Here is a 17,489-nt window from a genome sequence, read left to right on the forward strand (position 1 = left end):
ATCAAGTTAAAAGAGTTACGTGAGGAAACTAGTCTTTTTCAGGCATTAGGGGAAAATAGGAAAATTATAGAAGAACAGGGAGATCACAAGGTGGTTATGGTGGAGGAGAATTGGGACCCAAATATTATGGTGGTTGAGGGTGAGAGTATGTCGAATAAGTTGGGGCTAAAGTTTTTAGAAGGTGGACCATCCTTTTTCGTCCCGCCAGAACCTTCTACTGTGAAATGGGGCAAATTTAGGGACCAAAACCATCATGGGTTGTGAAACAAGAAGGTTGATGCTATGATGCCGATAGTGGATCTAGTGGAGAACATCTCAAACTAGATTGATTCTGAGATTAGAAATATTGAAGTGTCAAGAGAAGATGGGATGGAGCTTTTGGAAGCAGAAAGCGAGGAGGGGAACTTCTAGACTAAATGTTAAATTCGAGGTTAGATTTTCTTTTCTACCTAATTTACATGTTTATGCTTCCAAATTTTTTAGTCTGGAATTGTCAAGGATGTGCACACTCTCGATTTAATCGTATATTGAGAGAATATGTTCGTGAATTTGCTGTGGATGTGGTTGTACTGTTAAAAACCAGGATAAGTGGGGTTCGAGTAAATTCAATTATCTTGAATTCGGGTTTTAAATCCTCTCATAAAGTAAAGGCGCAAGGTTTTGCTGGTGGTATTTGGGTGTTATGGAATGAATCAATTTCAATAGATATCGAAGTAAGCTATTTCTAATTCATTCATATGTCACTCTTTATGGTTCAAAAGGCCAAAGCATCTCATTGGACAGTTGTATATGGAAGTCCAGATGTGAGGAAATGTGAAATTTTATGGAATGCCCTAAGTAAGATAGCGGGGTTATGAGGGAACCTTGGATGCTAGTGGGAGACTGGAATGCCATTTTGGACACAGTTGATTATTAAGGTCCAAATTTGATGAGGAGACAGGGGTGCAGGAGATTCAAAGCCTTTTTGTCTAATCACAGTTTGATTGATTTAGGTTTCTCTGGCCCTAAATTCATTTAGAATAGGGGTACAACTTTTGAAAGGCTAGATCGTGGAATTGGAAATATGGAATGGGTTAACAAATTTCCAAATTATGCAATTCATCATCTCCATAGATTAAAATCAGACCATCGACCTTAACTTATTACATTTGATAGGATGGAGAAGAAAAAAAAGTTTACGTATGTTTTATTTTTTTTGATGGCTGGTTATCTCATAAAACATTTCCTAAATTGGTTAAAGGAAATTGGAATTTTAATGGGGATATTATACAGACTGTTAGTAATTTTATGGGCGCAGCAAAATAATGGAATATTAACACTTTTGGTAGTCTTTTCAAAAGAAAGAAGGAAGTAATGGCTAGGATTAAAGGGGTACAACGTATATTGGAAGATAAACCAATGAGGAATTTGAAGAAGTTGGATTTTCGACTAAGGCAGGATCTAAAATTGATTCTAGATTTGTAGGAAATGTTATGGAAGCAGAAGTCACGTTGTGATTGGCTAATTAGTGGGGACAGGAATACTAAATATTTTCATAGACGAATGCTGAATAGGAGGAGAAATAATAGGATTGAGGCTTTGAAATTAAGAAATGGGTCATGGAGTTTTAACAATGATGTTTTGAAAGAAGAAGCTATTAATTTCTTAAAAAATCTCTATACTATAGAAGGACCAATTAACAGGAGATTGACGTGCATGAATTACTTTCCCCCAGCTAAATGATGGTGAAATACATAACCTTTGTATGGAGATGACAGATTTGGAAGTAAAGGAAGCTTTGGATAGTATGACACCGTTGAAGGCACTGGGAATTGATGGGTTGCATGCAAAGATTTTTCAGAGCCAATGGAATATTGTTAGCCCCTCAGTGTGTCGTGTAGTAAAAGATGCGTTCGTGAGTCAACCTTTGAATCCAAGTCTGAATGCTACTCTGCTAGTGTTACTATCAAAGGTGAATCACCCGGAGGCTTTTCCTCAATTTAGACCAATCAGCCTTTGTTCAGTGTTACATAAGATCATTATGAAAACTTTAGTCAACAAGCTAAAATTAATCATGCTGAAGCTAAAGTCTCCAAACCAAGTCAGTTTTGTGTCAAGTAGCTCAATTTTGGACAACATTATAATCGCTCAGAAGGCTATACATATGACGCGCACTTCAAAAGATAGGATTGCTTAGATGGCGATCAAAATAAACTAAGAGAAAGCCTATGACCGAATCCGATGGGATTTCTTGAAGGATACTCTTGAGACTGCTGGGTTACCATCAATAAATTGTAATTTAGTTATGAATTGTGTAACAACATATTCAATGCAAGTATTATGGAATGGAGAGATTACTCCTGAATTCATACCAACCTGAGGGGTGCGGTAAGGTGATCTAATATCTTTGTAGTTGTTCGTTTTGTGCATGGAGAGAATGGGTCACTGTATTCGACAAGCAGTTGAAGAAGGATTATGGAAATCTATGCAGTTTTCTGTAGATGGACTTGGGTTATCTCATTTGTTCTTTGCGGATGATCTTGTGCTCTTTTGTAAAGCAGAGCTTGAACACGCTAGAATTGTCAAGGAAATACTAACGCAATTCTGTTATTTCTCAGGGCATAAAGTCAATAATCAGAAGTCTCAAATTTATTTCTTAGCCATAGTGGATAATACAGTAGCAAATGAGATAAGAGAATACTTAGGAGTGATAAGAACGGATGATCTCGGTAAGTATCTGGGCGTTCCTCTATTACATTTATGAGTTACGAAAGATACTTATGCATTTTTTTATTAAGAAACTAAGGAAATGACTTTCTGGATGGGAAGGGAAACTTCTGTCATTAGCAGGTAGGGTTACCTTAGCAAAATCAGTATTGCAATCAATTCCCAATTATTTTATGCAATCGGCTCTTATCCCATTAGGTGTTTGTAAGGAGGTGGAAAAGTTTATTTGTCAATTTATTTGGGGTTCGAGTAATATTTCTCAAAAAACAGCACTAGTCGGATGGGAAAAATGTTATCTACCACTAGACCGAGAGGGATTGGGACTAAGGCGAACTGAATATCAAAATAAGGCATTCCTTCTTAAACTTGGTTTTCAGAAAGAAGCCTTGTGGGTCAGGATACTCAAGTCAAAATATAAAATTGATGAGGATTGTCCACAGAATGTTGAAAGAAGATGCTGCAGTTTTACTTGGAAATCTATTTTGAGTGTTTGGGCTGATCTTTAGGGTAGCCTTTTTTGGTGTGTAGGAGACGACAGGAGAGTAAGGTTTTGGACTGATCACTGGATTAAAGAGTTGGGACCTTTATCCAACTATTGCACTAATACAAGACTTATTTTTTTGGATGCCACAGTATATGCAATGGTAACATTAGAAGGGGAATGGAACTGGGAGTATTTTAAAAGGGATCTCCCAAGGGAAGTTCTCTTGTATATTGTAGGTATTTATTCCCCAAAAAATGATGCAGGGGGAGACCAAGTACTGTGGAGGTTAATAGATAATGGCAAATGCACAATTGCAAGTAGATATAGTAAATTCACACATGGTGATTGGCCCTTACGAGATCAAAAGTGGAAGTTGATATGGAAATTACATGTTCCTTAGAGGGTTCGACAGTTCCTTTGGCTTCTATTACACAACCGATTCCTATCCAATTCAAAACGGTGTAAGGAGGGAAATGGCTAATAGCCATTTTTGTGATTTATGTGGGAGTGGGGTTGAAACACCTTTGCATGCGATGAGAGATTGATTGGTAGCTCGAAATTTCTGGGTAAAATTTGTTCCGTTAGACAAGTTGGATACTTTCTTTTCATTGAATTTGGAAGAATGGTTGATAACAAATCTTTTAGATTTTAATGAGGCCAAGGTGTCTGTTGGAATATTTTATTTAAGATTATAACTTGAAGAATATGGAAACGATGAAACAACTCGCTCTTCAATGGAGAATTTGGTGAGGCTTCGATTGAGGTTGCTAGAATTATTGCCTTCGCGAAATTCGTCACCCTAGCGAACAATAGGAGAAATTAGCAGAATGATTCGGCAATGTCTTTTACTAGTTGGCAGCCGCCACCTAGCGACTGGTGCAAATTGAATACAGATGATCAATGGATCAAGGCACTTGATTACTAGTCGAGCCTCTGTTGGGGGTTTTTTCTGGATCATTAAGGTAAATGGGTTACTAGTTACAGTCGAAATATAGACATTTGTTATGTACTTGATACGGGATTATGGGCAATTATGGACAGATTGGATATAGCTTGGAAAAAAGGCGTAAAGTAGGTATTAGTGGAAAGTGATTGTTTGATTGCGATCAATATGCTTAATGGTCAAACAGAGGAGACAAAAGGGAGTCTAGCACGAATCCTCATAGAACTGTTAGCAAGAGATTAGCATGTTTACTCCACGCAGAGCGAATAGATTCTATGGCAGCATTAAGAAGAAATGTTCCTCTTGATTTGAGAATTTATAATATTCCCCCAAGATAATCGAGATGGAGATTCTACAAGAGAGTGTTCGTGTTAGATATAATTCCTCTTATGGCTAAATGTATTTAACTTCCTTATCTAAAATAAAAAATAAAAAATAAAAGTTTGGATGCCATTTTTAAATGGTCGCTCCCATGTTTTCTTTCTATTTTCAATCTCAGACTTTACTTCCCTTCCAGGTCCCATGTCTCATGTCACAACCAGTGTTAGCTCTTCCGGTTACTACTCTTACCTTTATTTCCTTACCTTCCACACGCACGGTACCCAAATGCATCTAACTCTTGTTTTCTCTCTTTTTCTTCAAACCCATTTCAAAAGTCCTTTCATTTTTTAAGGTTTTTTGTTTTCCTTCCATCACCAAGAGAGAAAAGAAAAGATGACCCTTTTTCATTTACAGAGTCCTCAGCCATGTTTCTTGCCCCCAAGAATTCCCAGGCTGACTCAAACCTCTTCTTCTTCAACAAGGTACTTTTCCAGGTTCAAGAATCTTTCTTTTTCTTTGTTTTTCTTTTCTTTTTCAATTTGAATTAATGAACTTAAGCTTCTGATGTGATTGGAGTTCTGGTAGTAATCCATTGGTGATCCTACGAGTTTAAAACATTCATTTTTCTCTAAATCTTTATGTTGATGGTCTCAAAGATTAAAGTCAACTTCTTTGTATGATTATTTGTGTTTTGTTCTTGGGGTGTTTCGTGTGATCTGCCTTGGACCAAGTTTGCTAAATCCCCTAAGCATTGACATTTTATGCACTATCATGGCTGCAGTATTACATATAATAGTTAATCAACTAGCTGAAGAGAGGGGTGACTAGTGAGCAGGGATTTTTATTTCTTAATCTTAGTAGTGAATGCTTCCTGATCTGTCATTTCTTCTTTTTGACTATTTATAAATCAAAGGAGGGAGCTTATTTAGTGGGGTTCTGAATGTGGTTGTGGGATTAATTTCAAGAAGTTGAAACCTGTACTAAAAAAGTGTTGTTACAGCACTGGGATTAAAAAGCATCAATATTTTGACTGTTGCACTTTCTCAGAACTGTTGATGCGAAACATCCTTACAATGCTGATTTGTTCTTGAAACATCTATGGTATCCATGCCACTTCTGTAATTAGTGATTTGAGTTTAAACAGTTTGGTCAAAGAAAAAAAAAAAAAGAAAGCTTTTTCATTTCATTTTCTTCACTTGTCTTTTTGTCGGATCAATCAGATAATTATTTATTTCCAAAGTATGGTTTGTGGTTTCAAACAGAACATTTGCCTTGAAGGGTTGCCTTCTCATTTTCAATGTAGTTCGTTGTAGGTGAGCTCGGCTGCATGACTAAAATAAAAAAGATGTTTGGATTAAGCATATGATGTTCTTGAATTTTGTTTTAGAAAACAAGGCACAAGAGGCTCAAACAATATGATACTTCTCCAGAAATCAATGCCATGCAGCTATTGGTGGAACAATTCTTCACCTAAAAATGCACCAAACTGTATACACAAAGGCGGTGAGTCCTACATCTGCCTTAAGAGTTTGTCAAATCGATACCTATGTTCAGTTTATCAACAAGTAATTAATCTTTATCCTTTGATGTTACTGTTTTAATCAATCTGTTAAATTTCTGTTACATAGGTAAATTTGGAATTTGGGATAGTTAGATTAATTGAGTCCGCATAACATGATTACTCATTTTAGTTATTTTGTAGTTGTGCAAGCTAATCCAAACTTGTTTGATAAGAATGTTAAATGGGTCAATCTATTTTGGCAACAATATGAAGGTAAATCAACTTGTTAACTTTGTGCCTGGTTCAACTTATGATATGAGCAATTGTTATCCATGTTGGTTTGGGAACATCTACAGAAAAACAGTAGGTTATGAAGGAGAAATATGCTAGTTGGTGTTTTACGAGACCATTGTTACACTTCGAATTCCTTTTGAGTTTATATTTATGAGGGTTAGTGGCCTCATGTTCATCTCTTTTCATAGCATGTTAGAATCTCTTCTCTTCTTTTTTTTTCTTTAAAAACATAAATATATTTTCATGTTTCAAAAGAAATGTGATAGCTTCCCTTCTCCAGGAAAATGGAAACCTTCTAGTCAAAAAGCAACAGATAAGTTGGAGTGTGTTTCAAATAATTCAAATGTCAAATTCTTTAGGATTGATCTACGGAATAGTTCTCAGGTCAGCCTTATATCCTGGATTCCAAAAGTGTTAACGTGGATTTGCTGTTTTTTCTTCGTCTTTCTTTATTTTCCAGGGGGAGCTGGATTCAGTCATTCTTAATACTTATGCTGCCTAATCTTTTGTGTGCATGTTAGTGTCTGTAATATGACTGATATAGTTTCACTCACATCAATCAGTATCAATATGATAGAGTAATAGAAACAGATCTTAAACTGTCAGTAGGGATTGTGTTATCAGGTTGCTTACTGATTTTCGGTTGCTTACTGATTTTCTTTTCATATGCATCTTATATTGTTTTGTAGATGAAAGTAATTGGACTGAGGTATAGCATAAAAACTTCAGTTTAATCTGCTTATTCTGCTGAAATAAATTTGATTCATTATGTAAGCTTCATACTACAGTGGCACCTTCCAGGATGTGAGGAAATTTTGCAGCCTAAATATAGTGGTAAAGAGTCGAGTAGCAATTAGTGGAAGGATTTGGGAAATTTGTAGTTGGTTGCGGTTGGAAAGGAAAGTCTCTCGTAGACATTGGTGAAGCAATAAGAATGCCGTAAAACAGACAGTAGATGAACTTATTGAGGAGCAGGAACAGTGAAGGGTGAATTTGAAGCGGTAGAAGCAAGACCAGGTAAGAGAGCAGGAAGCATTAGAGAAATTTGTTCTCTAGATAGGATAAAATCACAGGGACCAAAGGATTTTAGGTTTTACATAAAAATTGGAATGCTGCAGCAGAACAAAAATTGCTTTAAGATCAAATGAAGATAATAGGTGCTCCAACAGTATATGCTACCTATGTTATTTGGATTTGGTTAGTGTTGGAATGAGTATGTATCTAACACAGGTCTGTTCAATTTTTCAAAGTTTTCCTTGCATTTGGAGGGTCCTTGGAGTGTCATATTCCTATACCTGTGTTTAGATATGCATAATATGGTTACTTCAAGAAATATGAAGCATGGAGTAACATAGTATGCTACCACAACATGAGTCTGCGTTGATTTCAATATTGTCTTCCTCTTCCATTCCTCCCCCACCCCCCAAAAAAAAAAAAAAAAAAAAACGATCTTCCTCTTTAGTAAACAAATTTGGAGAAAGAAAGAAGAAAAATCTGATCAAGGGAGCTAGTTGAGTATAAAGCAACTTAGTGGAGATTGATCAGGATATGAACCTCTTCCTCTTCACAATGCACAATGAAACCCGATGGATTAAGTGCCATCTTGGATATGAACCAACTGGATTTATAACACAGTAGAATGAAAAGGACAAAATAAATCTGAATAACCTATTGTTGGGTTGAGGATATAAATGAGAGAAAACCAAACAAAAGGAGATATGTTTTCTGTATGGGCCCTTCATTCTTCATAAGAAGATTTGTTACAATATTCTGGACTGCTTAAAATAAGGCAATCTTTCCATTTACTGGATTTGGCTGCTGTCATGTAGTGGAAGCTTGCGCTAGTATCCGTTAGTATTTCTGATTTTCCATCTTTATTATCGCACCTCTATTTTGCTACAGGATGTTGTTTCTACATTATTATTAGTTTATCTTCTAGCAACTTGCTGCGTGGTCATTCTTTTTCTTTTCTTGAATGATACAACCATAAGGTTGGTTATTATAAGCTACTGATTTTAATGTCCTAATTTTCTTGACGTCATCCTTGCAGCTGCAGGGTCATCAAGCTAAACTGACCACTGGAACTGTGTCGTCATTTTTCTTACTAAGTCTAATTCAATTAGATTTCCCCAACAGATTAGTGAAGATGATCCATGACTTATTTCCACATCTACTTCAGATTTTGGCAGCTAGAAGCTTACCTCTTGCCTTAATATCTAGTTCCTTGAATAAACCAACGCCTCTTAACCTGGACTTGTCCTTGCCGTCGATTCAGGATATTAGATGGAACTTTGCGCGGCTACTGTATTTATTCAACATTCAAATGGAGAAAAATGTTGCCACGTAAGTGAAGGTTACCATCCTATGGAGAAAAATGGATGCTCGTTTGGACCTGCTTTACGAAGATCGATGAGTGATCTCTTTTAATAAGCATGAACTTATTTTCAGAGTAAATTCTTAACATGCAAAGTTGGCAGGGATCAAAAATGTTTTTGAGATACAATGCTAGTTTGGCCACCATTTCTTAGTGTAAGCTTTTAGGCCTACTGTTATCATGGAATTAAAACAAGGTTAACTTAATGTCCAGGGCAACCCATTTTATGTTAACCTTAATATTATTAAATGGTAAGTATAGGGTGTCTTGGACCACTTCCATTTCCAGAAGTCTGGGCTTGCAAGCGAAGGGAAGTGTAAAGAGACATAATGTCAGTTTACCTCAACCTATCAATTTAAGCTTTTATTCTGATGTTTGCTTTTATGGAATAAATTTACTAAGAAACTAATATTAACTGAATAGTAATGAATTAAGCACGTTAAGAAGGCAATATTGATTCTAAATTATGTATCTTTACTTGCCAAAAAAGGCTTATGGATTGTTAGGTGATTTTATCTTACTTCAGTGTGTCTTAGGTTTTTTTTATTTGATATATATATTCACGTTTGGCCTCTTCTACTACATATTAGATTGGATGCTTAACATCAAAGCTCAAATTTATTCTGTTATTCATGTTTGTTACCCCATGTGGGGTTAAGTGGTTTTTCCCTCTGGTCTTGTATTCAAGTTAGGCCTTTCCACCTACTGACAGTAGGTTTTGGTTAGTGCCAAAGTATAAGGTATTGAAATAAATCTTGGAAAAGATGTTCTAGGATGAAACTAGAAAATCTCATGTAGAGCTTCACAGGAGACCTTGTATATGACGTGTTTAATATATTGCTAATTAGTTTAAATTCTTGGTAGATCCCAAAAGATGTAAATTATGTATGATCACAATCAACTTACTTTTGCTGAATAAAAATGTCGCAGGTTAAAAGTTGTTTATGTTGCCTTTGTTTTCTTCAATATATATAAATTCCATTCCCTTCTTGAGTCTGTATGGACTTTATAGTTCAGAATTTGTGTGTTAAGAATTGAGTTATTCTCTTGTTTCTAACGTTTGTAGGTTTCTTGTGGTTCTCCTTGTAGCATGCTGCTCATTTGTTATTATTGGTGGTTTCCTGTTCTTCAACTTTAGGTAATGTATTTGAATATTAATTTATAGATGATTGTGGAAAGTTTATGGTAAATGATATGTTAGGTAGTGAAGCTTTTTTATGTTTAACTTTTGTTGCAAAATCTTTTATGCCTTGATTATATTTCTTCAAAAATTTATAATTGTCCCCTTTTAGTGTCTCTTCACTGAAATTTATAATATGATCACAGCTAAAGAGAAATGAGAGAAGCAATGTGATGTTATACATGTGATCTTATTTGTCTTGACATAGCAAAGAATTCCTTCTATCATTATCATGTCTTCTGTTCTTTTTATCTTCGATGTTTATTTGTTTATGATTCCTCATATGTTGCACTTTTATGAATGCTTTGAATAATGCAGGGGAAATACACAATCACTCGAGGATTGCTTGTGGGAAGCATGGGCATGCTTGTGTTCATCATCTACCCATTTAAGAGTGCGTGATGTGTTATGAACCTAGTCATTTTGTTTCTTTCAGATATGATCACATTCATATTCCTTGCATGGTTATAAAATTGAAAATTTAGAACTTTATCATCTGAAAAACATATTTGTATGTTGAACTACAGCAAAGAACGCATATTGAACGTGTTATTGGCTTCATTCTTGCTATATGGGGCATATTATTTTATTCTCGGTTGTTAAGCACAATGACAGAGCAATTCAGAGTACGCATGGCAATCTAGAACACATTTTACCTTTTTCAGTTTTACAAAGATCCTTATTATTTACTTAAGCTACCGTAGATGCCGTTAACATTTTGATATTGGTTGGCAGAACAACATGCAAAAACTCAGGGAAGGTGCACAAGTACAAGTTTTGGAGACAGATCATATAATCATTTGTGGTATAAATGGTCGTCTAGCTTTCATACTAAAGCAGATAAATAAATATCATGAATTTGCTGTGCGCTTAGGTACTGCTACAGCCAGGTAAACTATTACACCACCATTTTCGACTTTTTTTTATTTCTTTCTTTATTAGTTTTTTTATGAGTAGTTATTGGCTTTGACATGCATTTTGCTTTAATAGGAAGCAAAGAATTCTTCTTATGTCAGATCTTCCAAGGAAGCAAGTTGACAAGCTGGCTGACAACATTGCCAAGGATTTTAACCATATTGATATCCTTACAAAGAGGTATAAGAACAATGTCTTTCCTTCCCTTAATTTACAATTTCCAACTACGTTTCCCTTTCATAGTTATTTTCAGGCCTGGGTAAACACCAACTATGTTTCCCTTCCATAGTCAATAACCACTGTAAAACATTTCAAAATATTCATCAGTATCGTTTTAAATTAGAAATCGTGTTAATGACAGGGCGTCCTTTGTTGGTGATGCACTTTAGTAGAGGGCCTTGTCCTATTGATCTAACTAAAGAAATTATCCCGAAAGAGCACAATGTGAGATAAAATAATTGACCCTTTTATGCGGGGGGGTTGTTGTTTCTTCTATATATCTTAATCTAAATTTATTCTGTACGACTCAGTACATGGTAGTGCACAAGAAAAGCTTCTGATCCATATTGGTGTTCATGAAACAGACAAATTCTAATTAGTTGAGTTAGAATTATCTATTATCATTAAGCTTCCTCAACATTGTTTCTACTTTTGTAGTTGTAGCCTTAGTTTGACAAAATCATTTGAAAGAGCAGCAGCCAATAAGGCACGGGCCATTATCGTACTGCCCACAAAAGGAGATCAGTAAGACTTCTGTCAGCTATATATTAAATTATTTTTAACTGCTTTTATTTTTACTTTCTCTTCTGCAGGTTGTGTAAAATAATTTGTAATATTAGTTTCATTTTTCTACTTTTTTGAGTGCTACATTGTATCATTTAGAATATCCTTAGCTAACCTGGTTTCCTTGAACCTTTTCGAGTCAGGGACCACCATCCTATGCAAGCCACGACCTATGGCTGCTTTGCATAATAGAGCTCACGCTGGCCTGCTCACTCCAATGATGCAAAGTTTAGCTGTTTTATATTTCTAGATAATCAGTAGTTTGAAAATCAAACTTAACAGTGCAATAGTTGACCCTTAAACTTAGACTTGAGGGTTTGGAAAACTATGAAGAAATCCAGAAATTTTGTTGTATATTGCATTGAAGAATGGAGTAAAGATAATAGCTACAGCAGCTATTAGACTATCCTGAGCTCTTTTCTATCCAGTTCTTTGCATGTTCATTTTTTAATTAGTCCAAAATACAGACAATTTTTCTTTAGGGGAGTTTAGTGACAGCAGTTCGTTAACTGATTAGGTATGAAGTTGATACTGATGCATTTCTCTCTGTCCTAGCTCTTCAACCTATTCCCAAGATGAATTCTGTCCCTACTGTTGTTGAGGTATATGCATTTGCATAACCATAGGCTCAATATTGTACTACCAAGAAAAATTGAGTTTAATTTCGGCATTTTCTTTTCTGATGCAGGTTTCAACCTCCAACACTTGTGAGCTCTTGAAGTCAATCTCTGAATTGAAAGTAGAGCCTGTAGAAAATGTAGCTTCTAACTTATTTGTTCAATGTTCTCGGCAAAAGGGGCTCATAAAGATCTACAGACACTTGCTTAATTATCAAAGTACAGTATTGATTCTTGCTAATAGTTTTTATTATCCTGATATCTGAAAGCTTTAAAGATTAAGATTCATTGTTGATAGCCACATTTTCTTTGTCAAGAGCATAGACATCAGCACTTAGACATCTTCACTCTTGGTAAATTTGGGATGGTTGTGAACCCAAATAATGGACAAATAAGGGGGTAGTTTTCCTTCTTTGATCTGCAAAACCATTCCTAGTTTCTTTCTTGTTTAATAGCACTATTTAGCTTGGCTACAGAACTTAACCGAGTATTCTCTGTTGCGTTAAAGAAACTCTAAGGTCCATTTATTGGGAGTACAAAATTATTTTTCAAATTTCAATTCTTGTTCATACCATTATGTTGTAGTTTTCTGCTCCATTAATTAGGATCATGTTATTGCAGAAAATGTATTCAATCTTTGCCATTTTCCTAGACTAACAGGATTGACATATCAACAAATAAGACGTGGTTTTCAAGAGGTAATGCTTTTTTGCTAAAGCTTAGTGCTTATCAGTGCGAAGAATAACATCCATGCTGTTTTCTTATATTGATTTCTTTTCAGGCAATTGTTTGCGGTCTTTATCGGAGTGGTAAGATATACTTCCATCCTGCGGATGATGAAATTCTTCAGCAAACTGACAAAGTACGTAGACAATATGAGTTTTTGAACTTTTACATTCATATTTTTTGACATTTCAATGTTAAGATCCAAAATTTGGCAGTATTTTCATGGACTGAAATGTAAGTTCCATTTTAATAGAAATATAATGTACCAATAATTGATCGTTGAAGTCTTCTACACTGTAACTATTTAAAATTGTTGTCCTTTTATCTCCGTGTGTGCAACTGTGATAGTTTCATGGTGATACAACTACTGAAAATGTTTTGCTTGAAAAGAACTACTAAGCTGAAATTTCTAGTCCATGCATTCCTTCTCTGATCATATCATGTATACTTCCCGACATATTTCTCTTTTATCCATGTAGGTATTGTTAATTGCACCTATTCATAGGACAACAAAACACCAACTTGCATTGTCAGATGTAGGAAATCAAACCAACACACTACAAAGTCCAAATGTTCTAAAAAACAACAGTGATACTCCGACTCCTGCTTTAGAATTGAGACAAGAACAGCTTCTGAATGTTGTGAAACGAGCCAACAAGCTGGGGTCAAAGGTAAGCTTTCCAAAGGGATAGTGTTTTAAGTGACCACATCTGTTGAATGTTCTGGAAGTCCCCTTATATATTCTCTTGGTTTCAAAGCAGGCATCGGATTGGAGTCTAGGCCCCAAAGAATACATACTTATGCTTGGCTGGCGCCCAGACATTGTACAAATGATTGAAGAGTATGATAATTATCTCGGCCGTGGAAGCGTGTTGGTATGCTTTTAATTTTCTTTTTGGATTCTTATTAAGTCCAGTATTTTAATCATAACCCTTCCCTCATATCCTGTTGGATCGGATGCTGTTTTTAGCCCCAATCGATCATGTTACTTCTTGATGAAAAACATCTTTAATATATATGCATTTGTTAATTTCAGACTATTCATGTGCTATCTGTGCTTTACAGGAAATATTATTAGATGTCCCATTAGAAGAAAGGAAGAAGGCAAGCTACATATCTGGTCAAAGAAAGCTAAAAAATGTCCAGGTTATCCACAGGGTACGGTCTTGTTCCATTGATCTTGTGGAACTTCTCGGTACTTTTATTTGTACTCGGAATGACGTAATGCTAAGCCTTCTATCATTTCCTTCTAATCTGTCAGTTTATTTTCATGCATTGCAGATTGGAAACTCCATGAACTATGATACCTTGGAGGAAACCATAATGAACATACAAAATTTTATCAAGAAAGTGAATCAAATTCCTTTATCTGTAGTTGTGATTTCCAATAAAGAATGGCTTCTTGGAGGTATTGGTAATTGATAGAGAATGTTTCTGTTGGTAAATTTTAATCCTTCAGCTAACTCTTTCCTTCTCAGATCCTTCAAGGGCTGACAAACGATCGGCATACTCTCTTCTTCTTGCTGAAAATATTTGCAACAAACTCAGAGTGACGGTGAGTTTAGTTTAATAGTATCTTTGGTAACCTCATTAGCAAAAAACGATATTAAAGCATTTCCTTGGAATTATAATTTGAAAATCAAGTATTAAGAGGATCAATTTTTCTGCAGGTGCAAAATCTAGTTGCAGAGATTAGTGACTCAAAATTTGGCAAACAAGTAATCCTTTTATTGACTTTGAGAATTGCTTACTTTGTGGTCTTTGATTCTCTAAGGTTTTTTTCACATATTTAATAAATCCGTAAAACTCTGCAGATTACAAGAATCAAGCCATCCGTGACTTATATTGCGGCTGAGGAAGTGATGAGTCTTGTAACGGCTCAAGGTCTTGAAAGTTATAATTGCCAATAGTTATATTTATACTATTGGCATATGTTATCTTAAGAAATAACTGTATGTTGTGTTGTGCATGACAGTCGCTGAACACAGTGAGCTGAATGAGGTGTGGAAAGACATTTTAAATGCTGAAGGTGATGAAATATATGTAAAGGTAAAGACAATCTCTCTGATTTTTTTTATTTCATGCTTGAACTTACTGAAAATGAAGGGATAATTTGGTGTTTGAGGTTAGCCATCGTCAATTTCCATAAAAAAAAAATCTGTTTTGTTATAGCGTAAAACCAAGCATTTCATGTCAATATGTTATGCGAGAGTGTGGAATAAAATATAGGTCGTTAAGTAACTCAGGGTTTAGTGCAATCGTTTCATGTAGGTACCTTTAAGAGACGGCACTCAGTGGATTTAGTAACCCCTTTTTCTATCCCTAGATTACAACCTCTGTAAGGCAACTGGATCAACTTTAGGTAATTCAACATTTCATGAAGAGGAACTAGAGCAGTCAGATTGCCGCGTTGGATTCTTCTCAAACTGGGCCAAGAAGATTAATGACTTAATGAGAGAGATTAATAGAAATAATAGTTTTTGGTATAATTTGCAGCCAAAGCTTTTGTTTGTCATACGAAGAATAAGTTTTGGATTGCTGCTTACCTGTGTCTTGACAGGATATAAACCTATACATGAAAGAAGGGGAGAAGCTGTCGTTCTCAGAGCTATCCGAAAGGGCATTTTTGCGAGGAGAAGTTGCAATAGGATATATCAAAAACAACAAAACTGTATGTTCCATTAATGACCGTTTAAAAAGCATGCTTTTAAGATATTTAGGTTTCATAGTTAGTAATATCTTTATCTGTTGTTGGTTACACTCTGCAGGTTATTAACCCAACTCCCAAGTCACAACCTCTGTCCCTAGAAACGATAGATTTACTAATTGTTATATCAGAGCTGGAAGGAGAGCAACCTGTTGTTGTCTGAATACTAAATACATCATCCTTGCTTGTTTATCTTTTCAGTCTCATAGTGAGGATTAGAGATTGAGAGAAACTTCTTGAATTTGCTGACTAGTGAAATTTAGAATTGTTGTTTGAAGAAAATGTAGTATTTTATGATTGTAAATTTGAAAAGAAAATAAAGAGGTTTATTTTTCACATTTCAAAAAATTTGAAGTTAAACATGTAATTTATACTTGTCCAATCAATTATTAAATTATTCGTTATGATAATATTTGTATCTTTAGATTAATTGTGCATGACTCTAGAGGTTAATTAGCATTAATTTATATCTAGGTACTAGTATAAATATGTTTTGTAGTATAATGTATATACACAAATATTTTCAAGATACCCTTTTCTCTCTATTCTCTGCTTTTCTTCTTTTTCACGGTTGATTACAACCAAAACAGTGACAGCAAGGTTGTCTTCTTTTTCTTCATTCTTTCTCTCTCTCACTTGATTTTATATAGTATCAAAGCCTATTGACCCTCACCCCCCTACCATTAAAAAGCCCAGACGCATGAGAGTGCTTGGGCCACCCCTTCGACCACTCTTTTCCTCCGCGAATCTTCCCATTGTTTGTCCGCCTTCATTGGTCTTGTCCCCTGTCTGATTTGAGGTTTTTTTTTTTAAAATTATTATTCTCTCTTGCTATGGAACCTTCTACCAAATTATCTTTTTGATGTTTTTAATTTTCCTACTATTATTATGGTTGAAATACGTGAATTTCCATATATTAAGATATTTTTAAAGTTATTTAGGTAGATAAATTTTAGAATAATTCATAGAGAATTTTAGAAATATTTTTTCATGTTTTAATAGTTTACTAGAATAAGGGAATTATTTTCCCAATTAGGTTATGAGTCTTTTTTTTATTATTATTTAAATTCAGTTCTTTACTTAATAAAATCATAACAGTTTTATTGAATACTCTCTTCAAAACTTTCATGACATCTGAACTAGGTTAAATCTTTAGTAACATCATGGTTAAAACAACCTTCATTGTTCATTGGAGATAAGAAATCTAGCAAACAAATAGAGATAGAAAGTTCTACCGTCAGAACAACTATCGAGAGTTGAATGACTCAAGAGATAGAGGCGTCTCACCTCTTTTTTAGTTGATATCTCACAAGTTGAATGACAAGAATTACCTCAAATGGTCGTAGTCTGTGAAGTTAGCAATTGATGGACACGATAAGCTAGGTCATTTAATGGAGAAGTCAAGCAACCACAAGTAGGCGATCCAAGGATTAGCACGTGGAGGTTAGAAAATTTTATGATAATTGCATGGCTTATTAATTCTATGGAAGCATCCACAGGTGAACCTTTTCTTTTGCTTTCGACTGTTAAAGATGTTTGGGACGCTGTGAAAAATACCAATTCAGATTTAGAAAACGCTTCACAAATCTTTGAGTTACAAATAAAACTCTGGAAGGCTAGGCAAGGAGAAAAAGGAGGTTACTTTTTATTATAACGAGAAGATGTCTCTTTGGTAAGAACTAGATCAATGTTATAATGATGAATGAGAGTGTCCTAGAGATAGTGTAAAAGCTATGAAAAAAAGAAGAGAATGAGCGTGTAAAAGCTATGAAAAAAAGAAGAGAATGAGCGAGCTTATTTATTTCTGGCTAGTTTAACTAAAAAAGTTGATAAAGTGAGATTTTAGATCCTAAAACAACTGCTTCCAACACTCCGTGAGATTTTTTCTAAGGTTAAAAGAGATGAGACTAGGAGATGAGTAATGTTAAGGCTAGGTTT

At 35.0% G+C, this 17,489-nt stretch overlaps 1 protein-coding gene across 5 annotated transcripts; it reads left to right on the forward strand.

The window, feature by feature from the left end:
• Nucleotides 1-293: 293 nt before the first annotated feature.
• On the forward strand, nucleotides 294-15,961 carry LOC108475879 (putative ion channel POLLUX-like 2). Of its 5 annotated transcripts, XM_053020469.1 has the most exons (26): nucleotides 309-430; nucleotides 4,651-4,731; nucleotides 4,869-4,936; nucleotides 5,842-5,957; nucleotides 6,530-6,633; nucleotides 8,300-8,592; nucleotides 9,690-9,761; nucleotides 10,122-10,197; nucleotides 10,331-10,429; nucleotides 10,539-10,693; nucleotides 10,794-10,898; nucleotides 11,376-11,462; nucleotides 12,019-12,103; nucleotides 12,190-12,337; nucleotides 12,740-12,816; nucleotides 12,900-12,980; nucleotides 13,324-13,515; nucleotides 13,606-13,719; nucleotides 13,910-14,002; nucleotides 14,126-14,252; nucleotides 14,323-14,399; nucleotides 14,515-14,562; nucleotides 14,659-14,728; nucleotides 14,820-14,893; nucleotides 15,405-15,515; nucleotides 15,613-15,961. In XM_053020469.1, the coding sequence occupies exons 1-26, from the start codon at nucleotides 365-367 to the stop codon at nucleotides 15,712-15,714; spliced, it is 2,721 nt and encodes a 906-aa protein (XP_052876429.1). In that variant the 5' UTR covers nucleotides 309-364; the 3' UTR covers nucleotides 15,715-15,961. The 5 variants fall into 5 exon arrangements, with proteins under 5 accessions (XP_052876431.1, XP_052876430.1, XP_052876433.1 ...); XM_053020470.1 differs by lacking the exon at nucleotides 4,651-4,731 and having other exon boundaries at nucleotides 305-430; XM_053020471.1 differs by lacking the exons at nucleotides 4,651-4,731; nucleotides 4,869-4,936 and having other exon boundaries at nucleotides 294-430.
• Nucleotides 15,962-17,489: the final 1,528 nt, after the last annotated feature.

The sequence above is a fragment of the Gossypium arboreum genome, chromosome 10 (genome assembly GCF_025698485.1).
Source record: "Gossypium arboreum isolate Shixiya-1 chromosome 10, ASM2569848v2, whole genome shotgun sequence".
NCBI lineage: Eukaryota > Viridiplantae > Streptophyta > Magnoliopsida > Malvales > Malvaceae > Gossypium > Gossypium arboreum.

What these genes read in the sequence shown, in the direction of transcription:
- LOC108475879 (XM_053020469.1), top strand. Translation starts at nt 365, where the DNA reads ATGGGATGGAGCTTTTGGAAGCAGAAAGCGAGGAGGGGAACTTCTAGA. An exon ending in ACCTCTTCTTCTTCAACAAG is followed by an intron (nt 4,937 to 5,841) that starts GTACTTTTCCAG and finishes ATTTTGTTTTAG; the next exon opens with AAAACAAGGCACAAGAGGCT. An exon ending in GTGATGAAATATATGTAAAG is followed by an intron (nt 14,894 to 15,404) that starts GTAAAGACAATC and finishes GTGTCTTGACAG; the next exon opens with GATATAAACCTATACATGAA.